Genomic DNA, 25,734 nt, shown 5'->3' with positions numbered 1-25,734 from the left:
CCCTGTAGAGGTATTGAAGCAAGTCAGAGATCCAGTGGGTCTCTCAGCCGAGGGAGAGTGAAGAAAGCGGGCAAAATGCAAGCCCTGGGATGGAATGGCAGCTAGACTGTAACCTTCTCAATCCTCTAAATCATAAAGGCCTTTCCCTCAGGACACAGTCTACTACTGGGAGAGGCAGGAGCCAGAGCACCCTCGCAGAATGTGACCAGCCCCACCATCTCCCAAGACTTATGCCTTTTCTCCCAGGGGCTCCCCTCCTTTCCAACTCCTGTCACAATCAAGGGCAGACAGTGCTCAGCAGGGTAAATGGCAAAGGCTGACTGACGTCTCAGACACCACAGAAAAGTGAACAAACCCTTATGTATCACTACTGGAATTGCTTTCTTCAAGAAAGTGAGACAAAAAGATTGTTTTGTACCAAGCTGGGAATGGTGGTACATGCCTGTAATCTGAGCAATAGAGGTGGAAGCAGGAGGATTGCCACAAGTTCAAGGGTAACCTAGTCTAAACACTGAGACTCTGTCTCAGCACTCCTCACCATAAAGAAAAAAAAAAAAGACAGCATTTTGTTTAATTTAGAGCAAAATTCAAGATTTGAGAATTTACTTCAAGTCTGACTACACCCTAAAAGAGCACTGGTTCTTCCAATACTAAAATCAGCATTCTGGGTACAGACCATACCCTTAAAATCACCTGCAACCTGTTTCAGAAATCCTTTTAGTTTAGTTAAACATATGTGTATGTGCCTCCCTTCAAATGATAAGACATCAATACAGTTATAATACCAATGCAGAAATACATATTTACATGGGGTCATATGAAAAAACAGATGTTCATATTGACTGAGACCAAATGCATTGATCTACTAAGCTATGGTTCTTATTCAAGTCAAGTTCAAGGCGAACTGTTTTAAGGCCAGTAGACATGGGTCTGCCTTTGTCTTCTGCTTTAGTTGGGTGACCTCATCCCTTGTCTTTGTTTCTCCTCTCTCCCAAGCTGGTACCAGGAGCACTTAACACTCTGAAGTACAATTACCTTGTTCGAGCAGTTTCCGTTCTCTTCACAAATGGACTGGTTGGACTTGAGCTCTGTCAGCTCCTGCTGGCAGAGCAGGAAGTCCTGCTCCAGCTGGTCATACATGTGCTTGTGGCGCTCCAGCTCATCCCTGCTGAACTGATACAATCCCTTCATCTCCTGAAGCTGGATGTATATCCCTGAATTCTGGGTAGGGAAGGCAGAGCCATCATCCCATGTACAACTACTGCCTCACTCAGATCTTTCCACCCCTTACCTTTCCAACCCTAACTTCATCCCAGCCAGGGAGAACCAAACAGACCTATCCTTAACAGGCTTGACACCCTGACCTTGTGAGACTTCCTCCTGAAGGAAGCAACAGGATTCCTTTCTGAAGGCTGATTTTCTGGTTTAAAATAGAAGGAAACTGGATATCTCAAAAGCAGCTCTTTCTACATGTCCTGGGTCCACCTCAGCAGCAGTCCTCCACAGAACTCCAGAAGCCCCGCTCCGCTTACCCTCACAGAAGAGCCTGCCTGGCTATGTGCTCCTGGCCTGGCCTTCCTTTTACCTTCTCATTTGTCTCTCGCAAGCAGTCCACCATGTCTCGGAGACGATGCACCTCTGATTCATGGCACCGCAGCTTGTCGTGCAGGTGATGCTGGACTTCTAGAAGCTGCTCCTTCTCATTCACACTGCACTGGTGCTGAGCCTGCAGCTTCTGGAGCCGGCACATTAGCTCCTGCATGCAGGGGGCTTTGGGTAGTAGTGCTGGCTTTTATGACCTTGCTCTTCTCCTGACTCAGCCACTGACCAGTCAGACTACCTCCTCCTCTCACTGGCCACCTGTCCTCCCACCTATGCAGAACTTGAAGATGACAGTTATCTTGTTGGCTTGCCTGTTTACAAACAAATGTAATCTCATCTCATAAAACCCAGTCTATGCAGCTGGCACTGGCTTTGAACTCCTGATTCTTCTGCTTTTATCTTCGTAGTGCTGTCATAACAGATATGTTCTACCACACTAGGCTCAAAAACCAGCTGTCTCCTTCTGTCTTGTTTCAATGCTAGGGACTGAACCTAGGACCTCGAGCACTCTCGGCAGGGAGTCTACCAAAAGCCTATCCCCAGCTCTGCAGTTACTATTATCCACACCCCCAAACCTCAAGCCAGTGCTGCTGGCCCCTCCCTCTACTGTCCCTTTCCCTTTGGCACTGTTACCTTTTCACTCTGGCTCTCTACAGGTGTGCATCTGAGGTGTCTGAGCTGCTGGAGCTCGGTCTCAAGCTGCATCTGCACCTTCAGAAGCTCACTGTGCTCATCCTGGCTAGCATCATACTTTTGCTGCAGGGCACAGAGCCTGCTCTTCAGTTCCTCATTCTGTAGTAAGGGGGACGTGGGTAGAGCAGTTACTCTCAAGAAGCAGCAGAGCCCTATCCAGGCTTTTGTGATATTTTTCTGATGCAGAGACCTTGAGAAGAAGCTCTCTGGATCTATGGCTGGGTTTCTTCAGTGATGAAGACACTCAATAATGGCACCTTTCTACATGCCATCCCACGTGGCTTCTATATGCAGGGGCTTTGGGTGATGCTGTTGGGTTCTGGTCACAGGGTAAGAGTCAGCAGAGTTCAGCCTCATTCCTGATGTCCAGCCTCCCTGGAGACAGTGACTGAGCCCTGCTGCCCTTCCTCCCCCAGCAGTGTTTACCTGGGTGCTGTGGGAGGTCTGAAACCGGAGCACCTCACTCTGGGCACACTTGAGCTCCCTCTGCAGCCGCTTCTGCTCCTCTTCACTGGTTCTGCGGTGATGCTGTAGCTCTTCCAATTCACAATACAGGTTCTTACACTGTGTGGGAAACAGAATGGGGCTGATTTGTAGTAGATGAGACAGACAGACAGACAGACACACACCACACACACACACACACACACACACACACACACACACCACACACACACACACACACACACACACACACACTGACCTGGGAAAATATGTCATTCCTTTGATTAGAATTTAGTCAGGTATCAGATAGCAATGTACACTCATGCTGAGAAATGTGTCATTATACTACTGAATTATTGCATGACCATCATAGAGTACACTTACACAAACTTAGATAAGCACAGCATGTGTGTTTGTGACTGTGTTTTATTACTCCTGGGATGCTAATGTGTACCTTGACAGTGAACTAAGCACAAATGAAAACAATTCCATTAATAGAGATAGCAAAGATATTTGAAGATGCTGTCAGTATAACATGGCATCCTGGTCTTTTTGTTTTTGTTGTTGTTTTCTGAGACAGGGTTTCTTTCTCTGTGTAGTCCTGGACATCCTGAAACTTCATCAGACTGGCCTCAAACTCAAGAGATCTGCCCGCTTCTGCCTCTCAAGTGCTGAGATTAAAGATGTGAGCCACCATTGCCCTTCTGGTATCCTGTTTTATAATGAACACTTTTTGTTTTTAAAATAACAGCAAAACATAGTATGGTGGAAACATCAAACATCAGCACTCTTCAGGTCACTGTACTATGTAACAACGGCATGTGTCGTCCTGCCGCACGACTGGCAGCTTCTCACCGTAGGCTTATGTGCACACATGTTCAGTAACATGCTGCACTGCAGTATCAGTATGGGTAAGAGTTTTCAGCATCCATATAGTTGTATGGACCACTACTAAACATCTGGTCCATTGTCTGATTGAAATGTCATCCCTTGACAGGTGACTTCTATCAGTCAGGCAAGACCCAGGATACCCAGGATACCCTCCCATAGTACAGGGCTCCTCTGTTAGCTCCATCCCTACTGCAGGCCAGGGAAAGGTGAGAGAGATGGTAGCAGGAGCCTGCCTCTCCACCCTCTGTCGCCTACCTTGTCCTGCATGTCCTGCATCTGTTCCTCAGCTCCCATCAGCTGCTGGCGCAAAAGCTGCATCACAGGGTCAGGCTCTGGGAAATCCAGTTCGGAAGTCTGAGACTCTGAGGACATCATACTCCTTAGCATGTGAGATTCCAACCATCGTTCTGTTGCTCTTCGTGTCCTGTAATCCAGAACCCAGGGCTGTGTTGGGAGGAGCTCTCTCTGCCTGGTATCACCTGTCAGGTGAGCCCAGTGCTTCCAGTTAGGCCAAAATCACTAAAGAGCCTTTTTTGAGCTTCACCTCTCAGATGAACATGTTTAGAAGATTACACAAAGCCTCCAGCACTTCACTACATGGGCATTTTAACTTTGGAACAACCTATGATGACTGACCTAGTTGGTTTCAAGGCTGGTTCTGATGTCAAGACATAGATAACCTAGAGGCTCTGTGCCAGTGGTTCTCAACCTGCAGGTCACGACCCCTTTGCGGGCCACATCAGATGTCCTACATATCAGATGTTTACATTGCAGTTCATAACAGTAGTAAAATTACAGCTATGAAGTAGCACAGACAAGATGTTATGGTTGAGGATCACTACAACATGAGGAACTGTATTAAGTGGCCACAGCATTAGGAACGCTGTTCTATCCCACTACACTGAACCACATCTGTGCGGATGGCAAAGGGATCTCAGCTGATCTAATAAAAAGCAGAGCTAGCTAGACTCTAATGCCAAGAACAGAGGAAAACTGCATTTTATGGATCACTTCACTATAGTTCTGACAGAGTTTGGTGGCATTCCGAGCCTGCTCTCGGGAGGTCTTCACACCCTTGGGAGGACACAGAAATGCCTACAGGAACAGAGATACTCATGATCCCAGCCTCCATCTTCTGGGAAGCCTAAGGGACTGCAGACCCCCTGTGTCCTGGCTATACCTGTCGCTCTCCAGCTCAGCAAGCTGCCCTGTGAGGCTGCTGTTGCTCTCCCGCAAGGCCTGGTACTCCTCATTCAGAAAGTGGTAGCGCTCCCGAAGTTGGTGTAGTTCCTCTGCAGAAGGAAAGCAGAGAGAGATGAGAGGAGAGAGATGAGTGAGTGCTTCCTCAGTGGACAGAAGCACTGGTGACCAAACCCAAGATTTCCTGAATGGAAATGCAACGCAAAGGGCTACATAGCTTCTCTTTTTCTGAGGCAGAGAATAGATACCCAATCTATTCATTCTTGAAGCTCCAACTGAAATATCATCCTGCGTGTTTAGGAGGTCTTGAAGGTTTAAATAAATTGAATTTATTGTATTTAAGTTTCTAGTTAACTATAGTTACCTCCCCATTGTTTGTCTGTCTTTCTATCTGTCTTTCTTCCTTCCTTCCTTCCTTTTTTTCTTTTTGAGATAGAGCCTCAGGTAGCCTAGGTTGGTCTCTGACTCTAAACTTCAGATCTTCCCACGTCCTCCTCCTGAGTGCCTGTCTTTTTATGCAGTACAGAGCTCCATGCAAGTCTGGCAAGGACTCTAGCCACTGAGACACAAGTACAGCCACCATGATGCTTTTAGTCCAAAGCCCTGTGAGATGTGAACTGCCACCTTCTACATTCCAGATCTGACTTTCATAGACAACTCACTCATGCTGACCATCCTTCCCTTCCTTTATCTTCACACTGAAGACACTGGCCTGGGGACAGATAAATATTCCTTGTGGGGTTTTGTCTGGTTGGTTGGTTGTTGGTGAGGAGGAATGGTGCCTGGGATCACACCTAGGGCCTTACAGTGCACAGCCAGCGAGCATGCTCCCCCCAAGTCATATTCATTTTCTTCATTTGCTGACAGGAAAGCCCATCCCAATCTAAAGTGCTTGTTTTTCTCAAGCATTAGAACAGAGAAGAGACTGGTTAAAATTTCCCAGTTGCTACAAATACCCATGCTTTTTCTCTTTATGCATAAGAACCAACAGGGCTGGGGATGGCTCAGTCTTTAAGTGAGTTCATGCTTTTCTACAAGAGCGAAATCAGTTTCCAGCACCCATGTTATCTGGCTTATAACCACCTACAATTTCAGCTCAGTGCCTACTTCTGGACTCAGCAGCTACACAAATCATGTGGCAGACACACAGATACATGTACATATAAATAAAACTAAATAAATATTTCAAGAAAAAATAATATTACTGGGGCTGGGGAAGTGGCTGAGTAGGTAAAGTGTTTGCTTGTATGAACATGAGGATCTAAGTTCAGATTCCCAATATCCCCATTAAAAAGCCAGGAATGGCAGCTTGTACCTATAAGCCCAGCAGCACTGAGGGTGTGGAGACTGATAGATCCTGGGGGCTGCCTAGTGAGTCAGTCTATCCAAGGTGGTAAACCTCAGGCTCAGTAACAGATCCTGTCTCAAAAAAAGGTCTGGTGGACACTGATAGAGGCAGATACCCACATCAACCTCTGGCTTCTACAGTGTGTGCAGATGGCAGTGCTTCCCTTAGCCCAACACACACACAGCACACACTCATACACGCAAAAAGAATCACAGCACTTAAAACACTAATTCTACTAAAATTTCAGATGCACTAATTGGCCTTAATTACAATATACAATATTTTACTTGTAAGAAGATTCAATACCCCTAAACACCAGTTTTAATGTTTCTTCTTTAATCCAATCAGAAGTTCTTAGACAGGTCCAGGCATGGTGGCACAAGCTTAAATCCCAGCATTTGGGAGGCAGAGGCATAGGCAGACAGACCTTTGTGAATTTAAGGTCAGCCTGGTCTATGAATAACAAATTCTAGGACAGCCAGGGCTATGTAGAGAGATCTGTCTCAAAAGAAAATAGTTAGATAGATAGATAGATAGATAGATAGATAGATAGATAGATAGATAGATAGAAAAACTCCTGAAGATTACTGTGGGAAGTAAGAAAAACTGTGATGAGAACTGTGTATGAAGACTTGATGGTTTTGACCTTCATTTAATCCTTGAAATAGCCTTGCATAAGACCTCCTGCTTAAATAAACCTTTGATTTTAGGACAGTTTTAGACTAACACAACAAAAGAAGCCGGTCCAAAGTTCACTGGGAGAATTCTCACCTCGGATCCTCAGCTGTAAAGCATCTGAGGTCACCACTGCCTACCTGTCATGACTAAAGAGCAAAAGCCATCCATTCCACAGAGCACTCAGGTTTCTCTGTGTTTTCCTTGGGCCCATTTTTTTGTCCCAGTGTCCCATCCTGCAGTAAAATTTTATTAACCAAGTGGGGTTCATCCATCTGATATAGAAATGAGGTTTGGAGACAATAACTTGACGGAGTTAATCCTGCTAACCTAACTAGAGCCAGGTTTTTGACTCAGGTTAGGTCAACTCTAGCTGCACCCTCTCCTCTGTGCTGCCTCCCTCTCCTGGCACCGCCTGGCCAAAGGCAACTCTTTCTGAAAAGCTTAATACAGCTGGAAAGATTGCAATTCTTTGATTTCCTTGTTGACTGTCTCTGCTTGACCTGGCCAAATATAGGGCCTCTGTTATACTCAGACCATAAATCTAGGCTAGAATAAAGGCAAACCCTCTGATGTCAGGAATCCTAGCAACTAGCTGGGAGACAGTCTGAAACAGGGCTCGAAGCTTCTGAGTACCACATGCATTACTAGAAATAACCTTTTTTCCTCTCCAGCTGTCTTGTGCTCCCGTTTATTGCCTTCCAAAGATTCTACTCAGGAGAGCTAAATGAAGCTAAGAATTAGCATTCTAGATCTTAGATGCTGGGCTAGAGGCCTAAACAGGTTCAGGCAAAGAGCCATGATGCTACAGCAGCAGGAAGGGTTTTGGAAACCGTATCTACCCTTCTGTAGCTACCCCAGACCTGGACACTTTCCCATACTCAAACCAACGAGTGCCCAACAGCTCTCTGTTAAAAATCTCTAGGGTCCATCTCTAATCCTTACACCACATGGACTGGTTATGTAACAGCTGAGTTTTTCTCTCCAGTCTCAAAGTAAACACAGGGATTTTTTTTCTAGAGGTTTCTAGTGCGTAATCTACCACTACTCTTCCACTACCTTCCTATCTATAATGTCCTCTCCTCTGTTCAGCTGAGTGAACAGACCAGAAAGTCTCATACCTTGCATCCCAGAGAAGTCTGAGATACTTAAAGCAGATGGTTCAGAAGTCTTCAATTCCATTTCTGCACGGAGCGAGGCAATTTCCATCTCATAATCCCCTCGAATGCGTTCCATGTCATCCAGTTCATTCTGCAACCGGCAGAGATCATCCTGCAAGGATGCTATGTCGCTCTCATGTTCAGTTGCAGAATCTGCTGCAGCTTGCCGTAGATTCTGGATCTCTGCTTGGGCCAAATGCAACTCCTGTTCTATTTCTTTAAGTTCACTTTCTTTCTCATGCTCTAACAGGGAAATCTCCTCCCGTAGATGTTGCAGCTCACCTGAAAAACAAAAACAAAGGTTGGTGGTCAAGAAGTGAATGAGCATAGTCTGGAAACCCAGTATTCAAGAGAGGCTTCCCTGCTGTCTGGAAACCACTGACACCCTAGGCTTTACCCCACCAGACAAGCGGAACATCGTATGGTATAGATGAAAGGATGCCTAAGAGGGGAACAGAGAGGAACTCTGTGTACTAAAGTGTGGTAAACAGGCAGACGCTGAGGCTTTGCTCATCACTAGCACATGGGCTAGTATGAACAAAAAGGATGGAATGCTCGAGAATAGGGTTCAGTGACATATGCACAGAAATGCTCTAAGGAAACCTACTGCTTTGTACACTAATCTACAGAGTAAAAACATTATAAACAAACAGAAAAAGTATTAAGTATGCCTAAGAAAATCACAATTAAGAACCAAACAAACTAGGTGTGGTGAGTCACACTTGTCATTCCAAAACTTGAGAGGTGGAAGCACAAAGATCAGAAATTCAAGGTCCTTCTCAGCTATCTTGTGAATCTATGTCCAGCCTGGGCTAGATATTCTACCCAGCAAAATGAAACAAAACATCTAATAGATAGTATCTTATCAGCGTCCTAAGTCTTTCTAAAAATTTCCTGGGTAAAAAAAAAATTTCAGAGTATTTTCACCTATCCATCCTGGAGCTTAGGAAATATAAGACCTCAGAGGCTCCCCTTTGCTCCAAACTTCCTGTAAGCACAGGATGTAAAATCGCACACATTTAGAATTCAAGGTCAAATTTAAAAAGTTCATCACAAAATAATAAAACATGGAATAATAACCTACATGGTGACTGACAATATCAACTGTTTGAATCATGATACAGTTCACCAAGAGGGCTTAAGTAAAGCCAGTGTCTATAACACTTCTAAGCCTTCAAAAACCTCTTTGCTAACTAGAAAAATATAACTACCATATATTAGGTAGAATGAGAAACAAGTTAGTTACTGCACAACATAAATACTTAAAGATACAGAAAAAGTCTAAGAAGATCTATGCCCCAAAGCATTGCTTCAAGGCTGGGAAAAGGGCTTAGTCAGTGAGGTGCTTGCCACACAAGAGTTAAGGCCCTGAGTCCAGATTCCCAGCGTCCACATAAACCCAGACGTGGTGGCATGAGTCAGTAACCCTAACCCTTGGGACTGTGGAGTGTGGGTAGGAGGCAGGGACAGATCCCTGGAGCCTACTGGCTTGCCAGTTTGGCTGAAACAGCAGGCTCTTGGTTTAGTGAGAGACCCTGTCTCAAAACGTAAAGGGGAGAGTGAGGAAGACACTTGACACTGACTCCTGGTCTCCACATTCACAGGCATACATGTGCATTCACACAGTCACAGAGGAGTGGGGTGACATTCCAGGAGTTCTAGTCTCCCTGTTATACTGGTGTTGCTTGATTTTCACTTTATATATGGATTATGCTTATATTTTAACTTGCAAAACAAAGGTGCCATAATCCTGTGGATCATCTGCGGTTGTTTTAGTTTGTTTAATTTTTTTTGTTTCTTTTTTTGGTGTTTTGAAATAGGTTTCTCTGTGTAGCCCTGGCTGTTCTGGAACTCAAGAGTTCCTCTGTTCTTTTGTTGTTTTTAAGACAGTGTCTCATTCTGTAGCACAGGCTGGTCTCAAACTCAGCCTCCCAACTGATGAGATTACAGGCATGAGTCACTACGTCTAGCTTTGCATCTCAGATTTCTGGATGCAGGCACCCATTTGGAATGGGTGAAAAGAACTCCAAAGTGGACAGTTAAAGTCATGGATTTCAGTAAGAATTCAGAAGTGTGGGCAGGATTAAGGGACGACAAAGAACTGGACTTCACCAGGTATACTGTCCCCATGTCCTATCCCCTGTGTACTCTAGCAAACACTCAAATTTCATCTTTTTCTAATCTCTCCTCCACCTCCTCCAAAAGTTATGAGGAACCCTCAAGGCTCATGTAGCACCTTGAACTCTGCAGCACATGTGCCTGTGTTCAATTCCATCCTCACTTGGCTATAAACTTTATGAAGACAGGGAACATGCGGGTTCTATTTACTTCCTTTCAAATAGAAAGTCAGGGTGTGGGGATGTAGTTTAGTACCTAGCACACATGAGATGCTGGATTCAACCTTTAGTAAAGGAATTTAAACCAAAATCCAGTTCAATAAACATTTACTGTAGTCATGTAGGAGGGAGGGGCTCATGATTCAATTTTAACTCAGTTTCTTCTGTATATGCAAAATTACATGTTAAGAGCACACGGGTGTTCTATAAGATAAGGGCATAGCTGTGTATGTCTATAGTCCCAGCACTCTAGAGGCCGAGGCAAGAGAATTGCTTGAGCCTAGGAGTTTGAGACCAACCTGTGTCAAGCTGGGAGGGAGGGGAGGAGGGAGAAAGCACCCATTTGGATATATGGCCAATATCAATTTAAGTGGACAGGGCACCAGGTCTCTTTGCTTTCTGCAAGTATGTGCACTAGGTTGTGTAACTTCCTGGATTTTGGTTTAAATTCCTTTACTAAAGGTTGAATCCAGAATTTCATGTGTGCTAGGTACTGAACTACATGTCCACACCTTGATTTTCTATTTGAAAGGAAGTAAATAAAACCAGCATGTTCCCTGATCCTGTAAAGTTCATGGCCAAGAGATCAGAAGACCAACCAAAACAACCCGCAACACAAATATATTCCACAGTACAAGAGTTTACAAGGTCAGATCTAGATCCTCAGCTCAGTCTAGTTGGAGGGAGAAGCATGGGGGTCAACTGGTCACTATGATGAAGACCCCAGGCCTGGGCATTCTAGGGGCGCAGACTAACTATCTCCCTAGCACACCCTCAAACCTCACTGGGTAGCTGTTTGGAACCTGGCTCTGTAAAATGCCTTCTTAGATCATTGAAGTTGGGGTAGTGATGGGTGGCGAGGGGCCAGACCCATCTTGGAAGCTGAATGGGACAGCCCAGCCAGGAGTTGGAAAGTCAGGGACCAAGTTCCAAAGAGCTGGCGCCGGTTGACTGCGGGCTGCGGCCTTCGGGGGAGCGGCGGAGGATTCGGGAGTCGACTTGAGAGGCAGAGAAGACAGTTCGCACTTACTGGTTATGGCCTGCATCTCGGCGGCCCCCCACAAGCGGTCTCCAAAGGGGGGGCTCCCGCCTCCCGGCCGGTGCCGCCCCGGGGGGGCTTTGGCGGCCGGAACCGCCTCTGAACACTAGGTACCTCTGAGGCCGCGAGCGCCCCCACTTGGCGGAAACGGGCAACGCGCGTGCGCACGGCCCCGTCTCAGGTTCCTTCCGCGGGGCGGGGCTTGGAGTGGGTTTGAGACCCGCAGCCCCTCACCTGCCTGGGACTCCTTGAACTCTAGCGACCACTCTATTTCCCCCTGCTCGTTCAGATTTCCAGACTTCTCCATACTGGGAAGAAAAGAATGTTCTTTTCCAAGCAAACACTAATACTTGGCTCGACTCAACTGGACTTTTTCCTTCACCATAAAAACAAGATCAAGGGTTCCTTGCCTTAAAAAAGAAACCCTTGATCTCGCCTCACCTTCCCTTATTTCTCTTAAAAATGTTTATCACCGTGATCTGTACTCAGGTTGTTCTCCATTTGACCTCCCGTTTTTCTCGCCAATCCCAATCCATCCTGCCATGTCTCCTGGTTCTCCATCTTGCCAACCCCAGCAGCCGCCTCACTTCCCTTCACAGCTGTGGGTCATCAATTCCCTAAAGCGTTTTTTTTTCTCTTCCCTTTCAGGGCAGAATGGACTTAGGTGTTCCTTCTATCTCGTTTCTTTTGCCATTCCTCCTATCCTGGGCATCTAGTTAGGAGAGTCTCTATGGACCCTTTCTCTCCCCTCTGATATCTCTTGGTGTGACTGAATGTCCATCTCCCATAGATTATAAAGCTGTCTGCATGTTAATAATTACCAAAGCTAATTTCCAGCCCTTGTCTCTCCCCCAGTTCTAGATTATACATCCAAATGGCTCCTTCACGTACTCACTTTGGACAGCAAACCCATCCAGCCAAAAAACTCTTAAATTCTCTAGATCCCAAGCAAAATTTTTCCAAGCTTTCCCACGCCACTAGATATCAGTATTTACCCAGTTTCTCCTAGCAAAGTCATGAAGGCTCCACCTTCAAAATGTGTTCCAAATCGTCTCCATTTCTACTGCCTTAATTCAAGAAAAGTCAGTTAAATGGACCTACCAGCTTGCTTGACTCCATTTCTTCCTCCTGGATTCTAAAATACTCCTTTGAAAAGGTAAAGTAAAGGTTTAGGGAGGTTGCCCAGTGGTCAGCACCTGACAAAAGCCTTGGATTCAACTCCCACCACGGGAGAAAAGTGGCAAAGAGCTAACTAAAAATGTAAAACATATCTGACACTCCAGCCTTTGAAAATACCTCTTATAGCAACTACCATGAAAGCTAGCCCTGTCGGCTGATCTAAAAGGCCTACGTACTATAAGCAGACCTCTGCCTTCTTCTTACAACTTTCTCCTACAAGGGCCCTTCACATGAACTTTGCAATGACCTTGGTTCTGCCCCCTAATACATGATGCTTATTCTCGTCTCTGGACCTTGCAGTTGCTGTTCTTCTGTCTAGTAGGTTCTTCCATCAGATTTTGCATGGTTGGATCCTTCCCATTACAGAACTGAAGCACCACCTTCCTGAAGATGACTTAATAACTTAGCCAACTCCTACCTCATCCCCATCCATGAGTCTGTCCTGGGACAAGGGACTGAGGTGCATATCTTACATACCAAAGACAACCTAACATCTAGGTTCTCCCAGCATCCCTCAGTCCCTACCTGGCATACCCTATCACCAACATTTTGGTCTCCCTTTCTTCTCTTCTCTCCTCTCCTCTCCTCTCCTCTCCTCTCCTCTCCTCTCCTCTCCTCTCTTCTCCTTTCTTCTCTTCATTCTCTGTGTATACTTTTCCTTTCTTTCTCTTCCTCTTCGTCCTTCTCTCCCTTCCCATGACCACTTCCCTGGTCTCAGTCCTTAGGGTCAGTGAACTCACCTGAAAGCAGCTTCCCAATAAACCTGCATTTAATCTAATCTAATCTGGCTTGAATTGGTTCATTTCACTGGCAGGAAAATAACTTAACAGTATCACATATTTATATTGAATATTATATTCATACCTGTGTTGCCTTTATTACCACCTGAACTTGTATTGTTATGCTTTCCTTTAGAATTTATTTTTAATGACACAGGGTCTTACAAAACCCAGATAGCCTTGAACTTACTGTGTAGCCCAGGCTGGCATCAAATTCCTGGTTTTCCTGCCTTTACTTCCCACATACTGGGATTACTAGCCTGCGCCACTTGCCCAGCTGTGGAATCTACTCTTCTGGGATTTGGACAATTGTGTTCTTTGTTGGTTCTTTAAATATAAAGGTTCTCAACAAACAGTTGACAGACAAATGAGTTAGCCCTGTTGTACAGAGAAGAAACTGAGACTCTGAGGGATACATGACCTGCCCAAGATAATGAAGTTTGTACATGGTAAAGCTAAACCCAGGAGTTTAGACAACGTGAAGCCAACACTCACACTCCCCCAAACCCCCGCCCCATATCTGCCATTTCTCTTCTCTGATACATTTCCTTCGTCTCCCTTTGCTTTGCCTGCTGTACCCTTCTCTTCTGCTCCTCCTCTTATATGTTCCAGGACATACTGCTCTCTCCAGGACAGCTTCCAGACCTTTTTCCCCCTCCATTTATACTCTGCATTTGGCTTGATCTCAGCTCTCCCTAAAGAGTCCCTGCTGTTTTTTAGGACAGATCCTCAAAACCTTCCGGAAGCCCACAGAAGTAACAAAAGCTCTCTCTTTATTTGGTAGTGAGGTGGAATATGGGACGCTTGCCTCCCTGCCGCCCAGGACAAAAGGACCTGGACTCTGAAATAGAGGAGTGGGGGACCACAAACTCAGGTTCTTACCTGTTTCCTTTCAAGACACTAGAGTGTCCTCCAGCCGGTCCCTATGGTGACCTTGGAGGGACCAGAAAGAGAAATACAGCCCAGAACTCAACCTTGATCATACACCCCTGGCTCTGGGCAGAATAAAGTAAACAAAGTAAACAGGGATGTGGGTGAGGGAGGAGGTGGGGAAGAGGAAAGGGAAAGGATGAACCTGAGAGAAAAGATGAAAAGATAGGAAGTCGAGAGAGAGAGGAGGTCGGGATCGCCACGTAGATAGGTAAAGATGGGAAATTGAGGAAAGAAGAGAACAGAGGTAAAGGAGAAGAGAAGGGGGTGGGGAAAGAAAGAAAAGGAGAGAGGTAAGGTTCTGAGTTAGGTGTGTTTGATTAGGGTGGCCATTTCCCTCTGTGTAGACTTGAGGGGCAGTTACCTTGGAGCTGCTGAATCTGCTTGGTGAATACTTCTGCTTGCTGGGCACTGGCCAGCCGTTCATCCTCCAGGAGCCCTGCAGTGAGAGGAACATCTGCTTTGGAACTGAGGAAGCACAGAGAGCCTTTGGGCCCAAGCCCCGTGCCCTATCACAGGTGCTCACCCTGAAGCTCCAGGGAGTCATCTTCATGCTGCCCAGCGAGCTCCCGGGTCTCCTCCAGCTCGGCCACCAGCTGCAGCACCTGAGCCCTCAGCTCCTCCAGCTCTGTCTCGGTCAGGCTCAGGCCCCGATGCTTGCCCATTGATAGGGAGCTCAAACTGCCTCCTTTCTGTACTTGATCTTCTTCTTCCACCTCTTCCTCTTCTTCCTCTTCCTCCTCTTCCTCATATAGAGCTGGAAGTAACACCTCCCCTAGGAGAGAGAAGCATTCCACCACACAGTCAGTGTCCCTTTCCAGAACCCTGCACCTTAGTACCTAGGGCCTGGACAGCTGACTAGTGCCACCTGGTGTCCCTCGAGATTCCCCTGGGTAGGACTTAACTTATGGTCAGGCTCTGATAGGTCAAATTTGCATGCACCCTCTCCGGCTTCCAAACGCCTGCCTAATATTGAACATCTTACTGCCTTTACAGCAGCCTCATGCTGGCTCAGCTACAGGAAGCTTGCATGAAGACACCGGGCACTGGTAGTTTGAACTCTGGGTAGTGGGACAAGGAGTTAAAGAAAGGATTCAGACATTCAGACACCAGCTGTTTATGTAGGGCAAATGGAGCAAGCTTGGGGGAAAGAAATCTAGGTGGCTTGCAAGGTATTAGCCTTTTCATAATGAGTAAACACTGGCTTGGTCTGTGGGAAAAGGAAACATTAGGCATAGGTGACTTAGAGCTATTTACTGCACCCGTGTTGGAACCCTTTCAAATGCACGTTATCAAAGATCTTTTTGAAAGTTTTTACCTCTGTTATTCCCCTGTCGGGTGCCACAAGGGTCATCTCTTCCCTATGACCCAAGTTGATGTCAGGCTGAACTTGTGTATAAAAGAAAGTCTGCCATCTTAATACATTCTTCTTCTTCTTCTTCTTCTTCTTCTTCTTCTTCTTCTTCTTCTTCTTCTTTATTTTATTTATTATTATTATTTTTTATTTTGGTTTTTCTAGACAGGGTTTCTCTGTGTAGTCCTGGCTGTCCTGGAACTCACTCTGTAGACCAGGCTGGCCTCGAACTCAGAAATCCACCTGCCTCTGCCTCCCAAGTGCTGGAATTAGAGGTGTACGCCACCACTGCCCAGCTAACACTTTCTTTTAAATTACTTATTTATTTAGTTAATGCATATAGGTGCTTTCCCTGCATGTTTGTCGGTCCATCATGTGAGGTCAATGCCCTTGTAGGGAGAGGAGGGTATCAGAACCTCTAAGATTGGAGTCATAGACAGCTGTGGGCTACAATGAGGGTGCTGGGAACTGGTCAACTGCTAAGCCATCTCTCCAGTACTGTTGACACATTTGAAAAACTGATTTGGGACTGGTCCTCATGTTCAAGCTCGTGAACACACCTTTTTTCTTTCTTTCTTTTTTTTTACTGCATTGCAGTTCCTGTAAATAGCAAACTCAAACTCTTGTCTCGGTAGGGATTGCTTTGTTTTTAAATTCTGGATCTCTGGTCCTCCCTTTTCTAATACCAACAGCAAAAGGTTCATCTGAGACCCCTTGTGTCATCTAGTCTCTAGGGAAGGCCTGTGCCAAACTATAGAGGGGCCTGGGGACACTTCGTAAGAAGTCCTGAATAATGTGTTGGTACCAGCTGCCCTGTTACACAGGAGTGCTGTTGGGAAATAGACTTCGTCTAGCTCTCTCCTAAGCACTTCTTACTAACGCTGCAGGGCTCCAGTCAGAGTTGACGGTGGTGGCACAAGAAAGACAGTTCACATGCCCATGTCCTGGCTTTTAAAAATAAGAGACAGCTCGGGATCTGGGTCAGCAGGCAGTGAGAACAAGCCCCCTGCCGAAAACTTGCTTTCAGGCTGGGTTGAGCAGGACCTCCTTCTGACTGGGCACACAACCTGGTTAGCTGGGTGACTGGCACCCCAAAGGGATGTGCCCAAACTTCCATCAATGCCTGAGCCCAGGGGAGGCCTGGACCTCAGCACGAGGGAGGAGGGGCCTGAGATGAAGCAAGGGAAGGGCCACGTCCTGGCTCAGAGCTCTGGGGTCGGGGAAGGAAGGAGGAAGGGAGTTACGGAGTAGGGTGATGGAAAGGCCTTTTTCAGAAAACTCACCGTCCATAGCTTGCATCCCACGGCGCTCCAGGGACCCCCAGCGTTGGCCTTTCTTCCTCTCACAACCCTCAGATACCTCATGAGAGCCTAAAGTGGTTACTGTGGATCCTGTGAGCAGGGAGAAAGTAGGCACTGTAGGATTCGAGGGGGCTGGGGCTGAGGGAGAAGAAAGGGACGTGCGTTCTTATATGGGAGCCCCGGAATTTGCAATCACCCTGGAGAAGCCTGACTCACTCTGCCCAGCTCTGTGATTCTATTCCCTCAGTCACCTCTCATGCTCCGCCTATGGAGAGGACCCCAGCCCGGAGCTGCTCAACCTCAGCACCCCTGTTCCAAGCTGTTCCCGGCTCCTCTCCCTTGTCCAGACAGAAGAGGGTGAGTGTTTAGCTTGGGGCACAAGGAGAAGAGGGGTAGGGTGGGAACTAGGAAAGAAGGTTTGGGGTGGATCCTGTATAGCAAAGCAGAGAAGGGAGGGGCGGCCGGACCAGAGAAGGGGCTCCAAACTAGGCCATTTCTGTACCTCTCTCCTCCCCTCCCTCACCAGACCTCGCCCACCCCACCCTTTCTCGGTGGTCCAGAGCTCTGATGAACTAGAAGGGTTCAGGCTCTAGAGACCATCCCTCCCCCGCCCCCCTCGTGAGCTGGAAGCACTGTCGGGCTGGGGAGACTAGATGGGGAGCGCTTGGGGAGTGACCGCTGGGAAAGGGACACCCCAGGTCGAGAGATGGAGAGCGGTATCCGGTATCCGGTGGAGGCCGGGGTGGAGGGAGCCGACTCAGTACCAGGAGCACCTGGGGGTCAGAAGGAAGGAGAGCCGTTGGGGGGAAGGAGCTTAGGGAGCTGAGGGAGAGGCGGCTCTGACCTGGGCCAGGGCAGCTCCAGCCCGCGGCTCCCGCGCCGGCCCCTCCGCCTGCCTCCATGGCCGCTCCCGACGCTGCCGCCGCCTCCCGAGCAGAAGCCGCAGCCTCCGGGCCGGGGACCGGGAGCCCGGTGCGCAGGGAGGAGAGAGGGCGGGCCAAGAGGGCGGGGCCTGGCCTGGCCACCTGACGCGAGTGCCCGCCTGCGGCCGCCCGGAAGCCCTCCCCAGTCCCCCGCTCCAGACCCAGTGGGAGACACGCAAAAGAGGCTCAGAGCGCTTCACCAAAGTGACCCAGGCTCGCCCGAGGCAGCTTAGGGTCTGCTGCGCTTTCAAAGCGGACCTGAGCTACCGGGTCTTGAGGATGCTCCCAAGGAGTACTAGAATGGCTTGGTTCTGGCTGCAGAACCCACCCTGGGTCAGCTGCGCGTAGGGACCTCTCTGCGCTGGGTTTCAGGGCCTGGTCTTGCCGGGTGATTGAAGCTGGGGATGGGAGAATGGACTGTTTCCTGCAGATGCGCAGACTCGCGCGCACTTCCTTGGTCTCCACGCCGGGCCAGCGTCCCCATCCCCGCAGTCCACAGAGCCCATCCCTTCGGGTGGCCTCGCGCGCCCCAGAGCTACTGCAGGGCTGGCGGGTAGGGAAGTTGAGACCTGGGTGTGCCAACTGCTAGGCTGTACATCACTGCTTCCCCCCCAACCCCCCCCCACACCCGAATTCTCACCAAGCCAGAGCCAAGGGTCCACCCAGGCTGCTTCCAAGTGTATTAAGACCTGCCTTCTCCCCCGTCCTTTGAGCCACGCCCTCTGTGACCTGTTCAGTGTGGGTACCACGGGTGTTCCCTGTAACAGGAGATGTGGGAAACCATGAGGCTTATTCAAGAGATGAACGTGATCTTGAGGCAGATCTGGCATCTCAGCAGGTCTCTTTTGGGTCACAAGTGGATGGATACCCAGGAATGTGATCCCCGAGTTATAAGCGCTGGGAGATTTCTAAGCGGGGTGCTCACACCAGTTCTTTCTCTTGTATTCTCACTCCTAAAGTTTGGCCATGGATTGCCTGTGTTCCACTCTCCAGGCTGCCAGGCTCTCAAGCCTTCCGTGTTCCACAGGAATGAAACACTTCTCTGCCTGCCTGCTACACATGCCTGGCTGATCAGTAATTTCAGCCTTGGCTTGAGAGTTATTCTCCAGACACCCCATCCCTTCCTTATTAGACACCCCTGCTGTGCTCTTCTGACCCTCTGGGCAGCATCAGAGTACTGTCTGCTAAGATTGGGAAGTATCCTAGTCATCTTTGTATCTTCAGTATCAAAGTACCTGACTCATGGAGTAGAGGAGTTCACGTGAACTTTCCAACTACATTAATAATGCCATCATCATTTAACACAGATTTTTAGCTCATGAGTTTAAACTCATGTTCCCTATTAACAATGATGTCTGCCAGGCAGCGATGGCACATGCCTTTAATCCCCGCACTCAGGAGTCAGAGGCAGGCAGATCTATATGATTTCGAGGCCAGCCTGGTCTATAGAATGAGTTCCAGGACAGCCAGGGCTACACAGAGAAACCCTATCTCTAAAAACAAAACAGTCCAAAAATCAGAAGTCAGTAATAAGTCCCACCGCCCCTCTCCTCCAGCCTGATGATCAGAGAGAGAAAGAACTATTCATTTTCACCTTCTCCCCAGAGGATAAGCTCCCACTTTAGACCTATGGCTATAGCGATTCAGCCATTGGAGAAGGAGGGCTGCCGGGCAAGCCTACTGTTTTGCAGACCATCCAGTGAAACTTGGGCAGCAAGGTTAAAGTTTTAGAGATGATGAAATGGGCTCGTGGAGGAGCGAAAGGGGACTAGTTCTGGAAGCTCAGTGGTTCTGCCTCACACAGCTCCTTCTGGTTTTGTCTCAGCAGCAGGTCAGATTAGCAGTTGGTGGTGGGTGAATGGAAAGACAGAAGTTGTCTGTTGTGGCATTCAGAAGTCGAAGCTTCTCTTCAGGAGAGCCTGCATCTTGAGCATTTGGACTAAACTCTCCCTGGATCCTGGATGCAGGTCATCACTCACCTTCGATCTCAGGGAATGTTCAAGGGAGACCAGAACCAATCTGTTAGTAGGAGGCACACTCTATTCAGATCAGTATGAGGTTGAGATGAGGGTGAAGTTAGGGAACAGAAGGAAAGAGCTTAGCAGGTATGGTGGGTGGGGCTGTCAGGGATGTGTCTCTGAAAGGCCAGGCATGCCAGGTATGTCAGCCAGGTGACCAGCTTAGAGGGATGATCTGGATTAAGCCTCATAATCCGAGGGTTTAAGACTCAGCCTTACCCCCAATCCCATCCCAGGAGATTATCCCTTCTGAGGACTGGTGCAGCCATTTATCCCCCTTTACCCTTGTTTCTAGATGCTCAGAGTTAACCATTAAAACATTTTAAAAAATGATTATTCGAAACCTGCAGAAAAGTAAAGTTTAAAGACTAATGTAACCCTCCTGTGCACACCAGACTGTTCATATCTTTTGATTCTTCCTGCAACACTGGGGACTGAACCCGGGACATTTTGCCTGGTAGTCAAATGCTCTGTTACCTTGCTACATCCCTAGCTGTGTTTAAATTTTACTTTGAAACAAATTTTATGTTTGTATTATTATTTCAGAATTTCATAAATGCTTCTGAGTCCCCACTCCTCCTACATCCACCCTCTTCACCCTCACCTTACTACCCTCCCCCCAGCCTTGAGTTGTCTTCTGGTATTTTTTTCCCCCAATGGAGTCCAGTTTGTATTGTCCGCCTACCCCTGAGAGCAGGGCTTGCCCTGGAGTACGGACAACCTACCTGGGGGTAAGATCATTAAAGAAAACTGACTTTTCCTCTCCCAGCAGTAATGTTACTTTTTACAACTATATACTTCTAAGATGACTTGCTTGCATACGTACGGGCATTTTGCCTGCATTTATATCTGTGCACCGCATGTGTGAAGTGTGCGGGGAGACTGGAAGAGGGCATCGGACCCCTGGGAGTGGGAGCTACAGATGATTGTGAGCTGCTGTGTGGGTTCTGGGAATCGAACCCAGGTCTTCTAGAAGAGCAGCCAGTGCTCTTATTCACTAAGCCATCTCTCCAGGACAATTAATATCAGACCAAATTTGATTCTCAAGTAGGTCAGGACAAGGAGTAGTGTAGCAACTTGGGGCCCTGTTTAGGTTTAGTTATGCACTCTCCGTCTGTCTTACAATAATGCACTTGGCAGCCTAGTTTCTTCACCTGTGCGTTGTATGTATACACAGTCTTCCTCAAACAACACACCCAGCAACCTCGGACCTCTACATACCTACATCAGGCTCTAGTGTTCAAATAGTTTATGTTTGTCTCTAACAACTACCAAGTTTTTTATTCAAATGCATTCCCAAAGGGGTTGAAGAGATGTTTCAACTGTTAAGGGCTAGGCTTAATAATTTTTTAAAAAATCAAATATATTCCCAATGCATTTGAGTAGAAAGAATAGAAGGACAGATCCAACCTGAAATGGTTTTTGGGTGTGTGTCCACATTAAGGTGAAACTATGACCTTGAGTAAACTTTGAGGGAGAATTCCCTGAGTGTTAATTGGGTGCCTCCATGATTAAAATCAGATGCATTATGGGAAGTGATATATAAGAAATAATTATATTACTTAATCCATTGATCAAAACAGAGAACAAAAAAAAAAAAAAAAAAAAACAGAGAACAACTTTACGCACTTTAGTAACCAAACTCCTTTTCTTGAACACCGTAAAAAGAAGCCTCAAGCCATAATTGGAGCCGGTGATCAGTTTCTCACCCCTGTGAACTACTGATCCTGTACCGTGTAGCTCTTTCTGGTCTATACTGTTTCCTTTGCTTTTGAACTATGTTTCCTTGCTACTTTGCAATCTGTGTCAGCCTTTATTTGAAGTAGAAGCCTAAAATCTAGAAAAACCCAACCCTGACCATCAGGAACAATCCCATGGTTTGGAAGTTATGCTTTATAAGTATATAGTCACAAAAAATTACATAATTTTGATTTGTGTGGTTTCAACATCCATCTACTGTTACACCTTCCACCTTCATCGTCTAACCTTAAAGCTTTAGATACCCATGGTGTTTCACGTAGCTCTAGTGGGCATCTGGGCTCCTTGCAGTTTTCTATAACAAAGTAAATGCCGCAACTGGCAATTCTATATATGCCTTCTCCACCTGTGTGACAGACATATCCCAAGGCCAAATGACTAGAGGGGAATTTTTGGGTCTTGGAATAGACGCCTCTAAATTTTACTAATTGTTGCCAAGTTAGTCTGTAAAGTAGATGTGCCAATTTAAATGACACTGCTTGTGGATTTATTTATCTTCTTTATTTCCCATCTGCCACTGGTGCAAAAGCTGCCCGTGCTAGTAGTCTCTGTGTACATTTTTCTTCACCCCCCCCACCTTTGGAGACAGGATCTCATGTGTAGCTATGTAGCCGTGTAGCTCATTGGCTAATGTACAGCCCGCTATGTAGACCAATCTGATTTCAAATTTACAGAGACCTGTCTGCCTCTGCCTCCCAAGTGCTGGGATTAGAAGTTGGTGCCACGGCTGCCCACCCATTTCCTGCAATCTTTAAGTCTGCAGTGGTCATAATTTTCTATCAAATAGAAGCAGCTTAGAACATGCCAAACACTCTTCTTTCCTGATCTGCCAAATTTCAAGCTGGTATTTTGGTTTCAGCTTATATCTAACCCCACTAAGATTCATCACCACCATCATTATCTGTGCTCGGCCAGCATCACCTTCTGGCTACTGTTGGTTTAGATTCACTCTGTTTTCTTTTTCTTTTCCCTTTCTCTCTCTCTCTCTTTCTTCCTTCCTTCCTTCCTTCCTTCCTTCCTTCCTTCCTTCCTTCCTTCCTCCCCCCCCTCCTTTTTTTTTGAGACAGGATATTATGTAACACACACACACACACACACACACGGCTCCTCAGATTATTTTTCTATTGCTCACATTTCTGAATGGCATTTATAAGTTCTATCTTCTCATCACTACTTCTCTCCGAGTCTAATCTGTCTGGTGCATCCTTGTCACCGCCCCCTCCCCCACTCTGTTTCTTGACAGGGTCTTACCTCTCAGGTTATCCTGAAACTCCTTGTGTAGCTGATGACGACCTTGAACGTCTGACCCTTTTCTTTCTACTCCCTGGTGCTGAGATCACAGATCCACATCCACCATGGCTTTGTGCGTGCTAGGCAAGTGTTCTAACCATGCTGCTTACCAGCGCCTTTTGGGATTATTTTTATTTTATGTGCGTGTGTGTATTTTGCCTGAATGTATGTCTGTGCATCATTTGTATGCTTGGTTCCCGTGGAAGCCAAAAAAGGTGTAGGATGCTCCGGGGTTACAGACAACTGTAGGCTGCCGTGTGGATGCTGGGAATCAAACCCAAGTCCTCTAACCACCGACCATCTCTCCAGCCCCCTGTTTTTCATTTCTTAATGTTTTAGTTTATTCTCTCAACAATCTCTTCCTACTTACTGTGCCGTCTTTCCATTACTTTCTTGCCTTGATCTTTATCATTTGAAGTGTGCTTACTATGTGGTAATTTTCATGTCATGTTGCCCCAGGTTGCGGAGCATTCTTGTTTGCTATGTTCTATCTATTCTCCTTAGGAGGAATTACCTCGTGGGATAATTTTATTCCCTCTGGGAGTCACCCTGGAGATGGTGACAGGGTACTCTTAGTGAGGGCATGTAAATGATGGTCCAGTTCGGATTCTTTTTCTGTTTTTATTGTTGTTGTTATTTTTGTTTTTGTTTTGTTTTTCAAGACAGGGCTTCTTTGTGTAGCCCTGACTGTCCTGGCACTCACTCTGTAGACCAGGCTGGCCTCGAACTCAGAGATCCACCCACCTCTGCCTCTGGAGTGCTGGGTTAAACATGTGCACTGCCACCACCACCCAGCTTTTTATTTTTATTTTACTTTTCCAGTAGGAATCCTAAGGAAAGCAGCTCTCCTTGGAAGGTAGTGAGTTCAAAGCATTGATTGGGGGACACGTGTGTAACGTAGGCTGCCGATTACCCTTAGGACAGACCCTGAGAGAAGGAATATTCTGCCTGGGTATGGCCACAGTAAAGAGCTTATGGCTTAAGAAATGGCTACAGATAGGGTGAGTTTGGTGGTTGGTTATCTGACTTTTCCTTTTTTTTAATTTATTGTTTAACAATTTCATTCTGTACATGTATCCAATATGTCCTGATCATATCTACCTCCTGCTCCCCACAGCCTCTGCCCCAGCATGTCCCCACCTCCGTCTTTTTTAAATAACTCATTGAGTTGCATTAGTGTTGCCAGTGTGTGCATGGGTGTGGGGCTCTGCACTCCAGCATGGGCAACCTACCAGGGGCTCCAAGCCAGAACACGACTGATTCTCCCTTCCCCAGAAGCTACCAACTGCCAATAGCTCCCCAGCTAGATCTTGGGCCAGGTGACAGGCAGTGTTCTGAGCAAGCACTTAAACACTTGTATCTGTGCCTGGGATGGTTGAGTCTGTAGGAGAAACAAACACAAGGTTGGTGGCATCACAGAGTCAGCAATGCATCTTGTACTTCCTGTTTAGAAACAGTAGGAGAAGCTGGGAAATCCTACACAAATCATAATATTTTGTTGATTTTTCAGTTGATCTCTCTCTTGTACTCACTCTCTCTACCCCCTCTCTTTCTCCCTCTTCCCTTTTTTTAATCTTTTCTCTCATCCTTTGTCTCTTTCTTTGATCAAGTTCCCCCCTCACCCTGGTTAATTGAAACATTGCTGTAAGCCTTTTTCTTGCATTTGTGCAGTTATGTAGTGTTTGCAGGGATTTCAAGGTTCAGAAGCCAGGCTTTCATGTGCTTTTGCGAGGCTCCAGCAGCCTGTAGATGACCCAAAGTCTACTTCCCCCACCCAGGAAGCTTTAAAACCATGCTTGTCCTGTTTGACCATGTGGAAACACCATATATGATGTGTACATAGACGAAGACTCCGAGGTGACTGACAGCTGGTCATCAAGATCCTTTGACCAGATCTCTGGCAAGAGCAGGCTGTGTATGTGGAAGTTGGCCAAGGGAGGGCAGAAAAAGGATAAACAGGGCTCGTCCGGGATTTGAACCCGGGACCTCTCGCACCCTAAGCGAGAATCATACCCCTAGACCAACGAGCCACCAGCAATTACTTCTGGCCAGCTGTGTCCTCTCTACCACATCATCATCATTAACAGCAGCAGTTATGGTTCCTAGGAACAGTTTCTCTGCTACTCCTCTCAGGCTGGCTCCCAGCCCAGGCAGGCAGTGCTCCAACAGGCCCTGCTCTCCTCAGCCGCACAGAGACTCCTCCGCCTAGGACTTCACACAGGGCCATACTTCCAAACTCACTGTTTGAAGAAAAGAAGAGAGGGCCAGGCAGGGCCCGGCAGATACTTCCTTCTCTTAGGAGTTCTTGCTGTCAATTTCAAACTGCTCTTCTTTCTTAGCGCCTGGTCAGACCATCAGGAAGAGACTCTTCACACCTGGTAAACTCCTGGGTGCCAGCCCAGAGGCCAGACCCTGCACACCCTTGTCCAGGCCACCTTGGCTAACTCTCCTTCCATCTGCTAGGCGAGGCAGCCCCTGCCCCGTCTCCCTTAAGGGTGATGGTGAGGACTAGGTGATGGGGTGTATAAAATGCTCTGCAACAGAAACGGGTGACTGTGGTAACCTAAGATGGGGGTCGGGGTGGAGGCGTTCCTAAGAGAGGAGAGGCCACTTACTGCCTGCTGCGTGCGTGCAGGGCATGTGCTTAACTTTGGACAGCCTGGGGAGGCCCATGTTCCTTGCTGGAAGTACACTCGTCAGCACTCGCCATGGGCCCGACTATTACCAGAATGCTTCCTCTTGCTGCCATCAGCATCTGAACCCGCTTTAAATGCAGGACACATAGCTTCTCAGACTTTCTAGAAAAACTGGACA

The 25,734-nt window shown here is 47.1% G+C and overlaps 1 protein-coding gene and 1 non-coding gene across 7 annotated transcripts in view; both read right to left on the bottom strand.

Annotated features, from left to right (window-relative positions):
- The window catches only part of Ccdc136 (coiled-coil domain containing 136), a 30,843-nt gene extending 12,906 nt beyond the window's left edge, over positions 1–17,937 (bottom strand). For 2 of the 6 annotated variants that reach the window (XM_028762619.1, XM_028762622.1), the window contains exons 1-11: positions 17,776–17,833; positions 16,914–17,021; positions 14,803–15,051; positions 14,641–14,715; positions 7,975–8,295; positions 4,811–4,922; positions 3,886–4,054; positions 2,722–2,859; positions 2,236–2,394; positions 1,586–1,756; positions 1,036–1,221 (exon numbers count right to left, since the gene is read on the bottom strand). In XM_028762619.1, the coding sequence (XP_028618452.1) occupies positions 1,036–1,221; positions 1,586–1,756; positions 2,236–2,394; positions 2,722–2,859; positions 3,886–4,054; positions 4,811–4,922; positions 7,975–8,295; positions 14,641–14,715; positions 14,803–15,051; positions 16,914–17,021; positions 17,776–17,833 (1,746 nt within the window). Of the gene's footprint in view, positions 1–1,035; positions 1,222–1,585; positions 1,757–2,235; positions 2,395–2,721; positions 2,860–3,885; positions 4,055–4,810; positions 4,923–7,974; positions 8,296–11,379; positions 11,480–14,640; positions 14,716–14,802; positions 15,052–16,913; positions 17,022–17,147; positions 17,174–17,775 lie in introns of those variants that run through there. The other 4 variants (XM_028762617.1, XM_028762621.1, XM_028762618.1 and 1 more) reach the window with 4 other exon arrangements.
- A 6,941-nt stretch (positions 17,938–24,878) lies between these two features.
- Trnap-agg lies at positions 24,879–24,950 on the bottom strand. Its single transcript has one exon. It is a non-coding gene; the product is annotated as a tRNA-Pro (tRNA).
- Positions 24,951–25,734: the final 784 nt, after the last annotated feature.

The sequence above is a fragment of the Grammomys surdaster genome, unplaced genomic scaffold, assembly GCF_004785775.1.
Source record: "Grammomys surdaster isolate TR1022 unplaced genomic scaffold, NIH_TR_1.0 134, whole genome shotgun sequence".
Classification (NCBI taxonomy): domain Eukaryota; kingdom Metazoa; phylum Chordata; class Mammalia; order Rodentia; family Muridae; genus Grammomys; species Grammomys surdaster.
Note: the sequence above shows the minus strand (reverse complement) of the source record. Positions and strands in the feature narration are given on the sequence as shown.